This window comes from Austrofundulus limnaeus, unplaced genomic scaffold, assembly GCF_001266775.1.
Source record: "Austrofundulus limnaeus strain Quisiro unplaced genomic scaffold, Austrofundulus_limnaeus-1.0 Scaffold472, whole genome shotgun sequence".
In the NCBI taxonomy this organism is placed as follows: Eukaryota; Metazoa; Chordata; class Actinopteri; order Cyprinodontiformes; family Rivulidae; genus Austrofundulus; species Austrofundulus limnaeus.
The window spans coordinates 162,762-163,831 of record NW_013952874.1 but is presented as its reverse complement, the minus strand read 5'-3'; the positions used below and the strand labels follow the sequence as shown (position 1 = coordinate 163,831).

At 40.5% G+C, this 1,070-nt stretch overlaps 1 protein-coding gene across 1 annotated transcript in view; it reads left to right on the top strand.

Moving 5' to 3' along the window:
- otog (otogelin) overlaps positions 1-1,070 on the top strand; it is a 95,507-nt gene that overhangs the window by 20,130 nt on the left and 74,307 nt on the right. Inside the window, exon 13 of the mRNA XM_014025379.1 lies at positions 834-979. Within this exon, the coding sequence (XP_013880833.1) occupies positions 834-979 (146 nt within the window). The remainder of the gene's footprint in view (positions 1-833; positions 980-1,070) is intronic.

The window sequence follows — 1,070 nt, the reverse complement described above, 5'->3', positions numbered from 1 at the left end:
CTTTTAGTGTGGTTTCCACGCAATCCTTTATAAATGAGACCCCAGAGCCTGTTGTAGGTACTGTACCTCAACAACAGTCTGTAGGACTGCCCTACAGGCCTGGATAAGACGTCAACACTCAATCCGCTGGAGGGAGCTGACGGACTGTAGACAGGCACGGGAACTGATTGACGGCCCAAATCTTAGGTTTGGGAAAGCTCTCATCTCCCTGTCAAGGAAAACTAAGTACACTGGTTGGAGTCCTAACTGGGCACAACCTGCCCAATCACCACAAAATGGTGATGGGACTCCATGAAAATGGTCTGTGTGATGCCTGTGGCATTGCATTAGAGACCTCTTTGCACTACTTAGACCACTGCCCTGCTCTGAGTGGTCAAAGGAAAAATAATTCTTGGAGACCCCTTTATGGATCTTGAGAAGCTCAGAACTCTGAGTGTTTCTAATCTTTTGTTCTTCATCCGAGGGACGAGAAAGTTTGAATAAAGACCAGTGTCTTTTTGGGGAGAGCAATGGGCCCACTTATGAGGCCTCCACTCTTATGGGTCCTTTATCCATCTCCACTAACCATAACCATAACCATAGTATCCCATAATTCAGGGTCATTAAATGAAAAGACTGATGTAAAGTAACAAAGAAAAAGAAAGATAAGGAAAATGAAAGTCGGAAGATTAGAAAGAAAAAACATATTCAGAGAGAAAACAAAATGAAGTTCCTACAGTTGTCAAAATTTCAAACATTAAAATGTAATTTTTTTAATAGCTGTCCTTTTTTTGTTTTAATTAAGATGTTGAAATTCATCAGAAATAATGCAGAATTTCATTTTTCTTTCACAGGTGAATGCTCAGTGACAGGCGACATGTATTTCCAATCCTTTGATGGCCGCATCTTCACATTCCCTGCAACATGTCAGTATGTACTGGCCAAAAGTCGCAACTCGGGGAAGTTCACCATCACCATCCAGAACGCACCCTGTGGAGCTGTGAGTTTTTCTTTTCTTTTCTTTTCTTTTCTTTTCTTTTCTTTTCTTTTCTTTTCTTTTCTTTTCTTTTCTTTTCTTTTCTTTTCTTTTC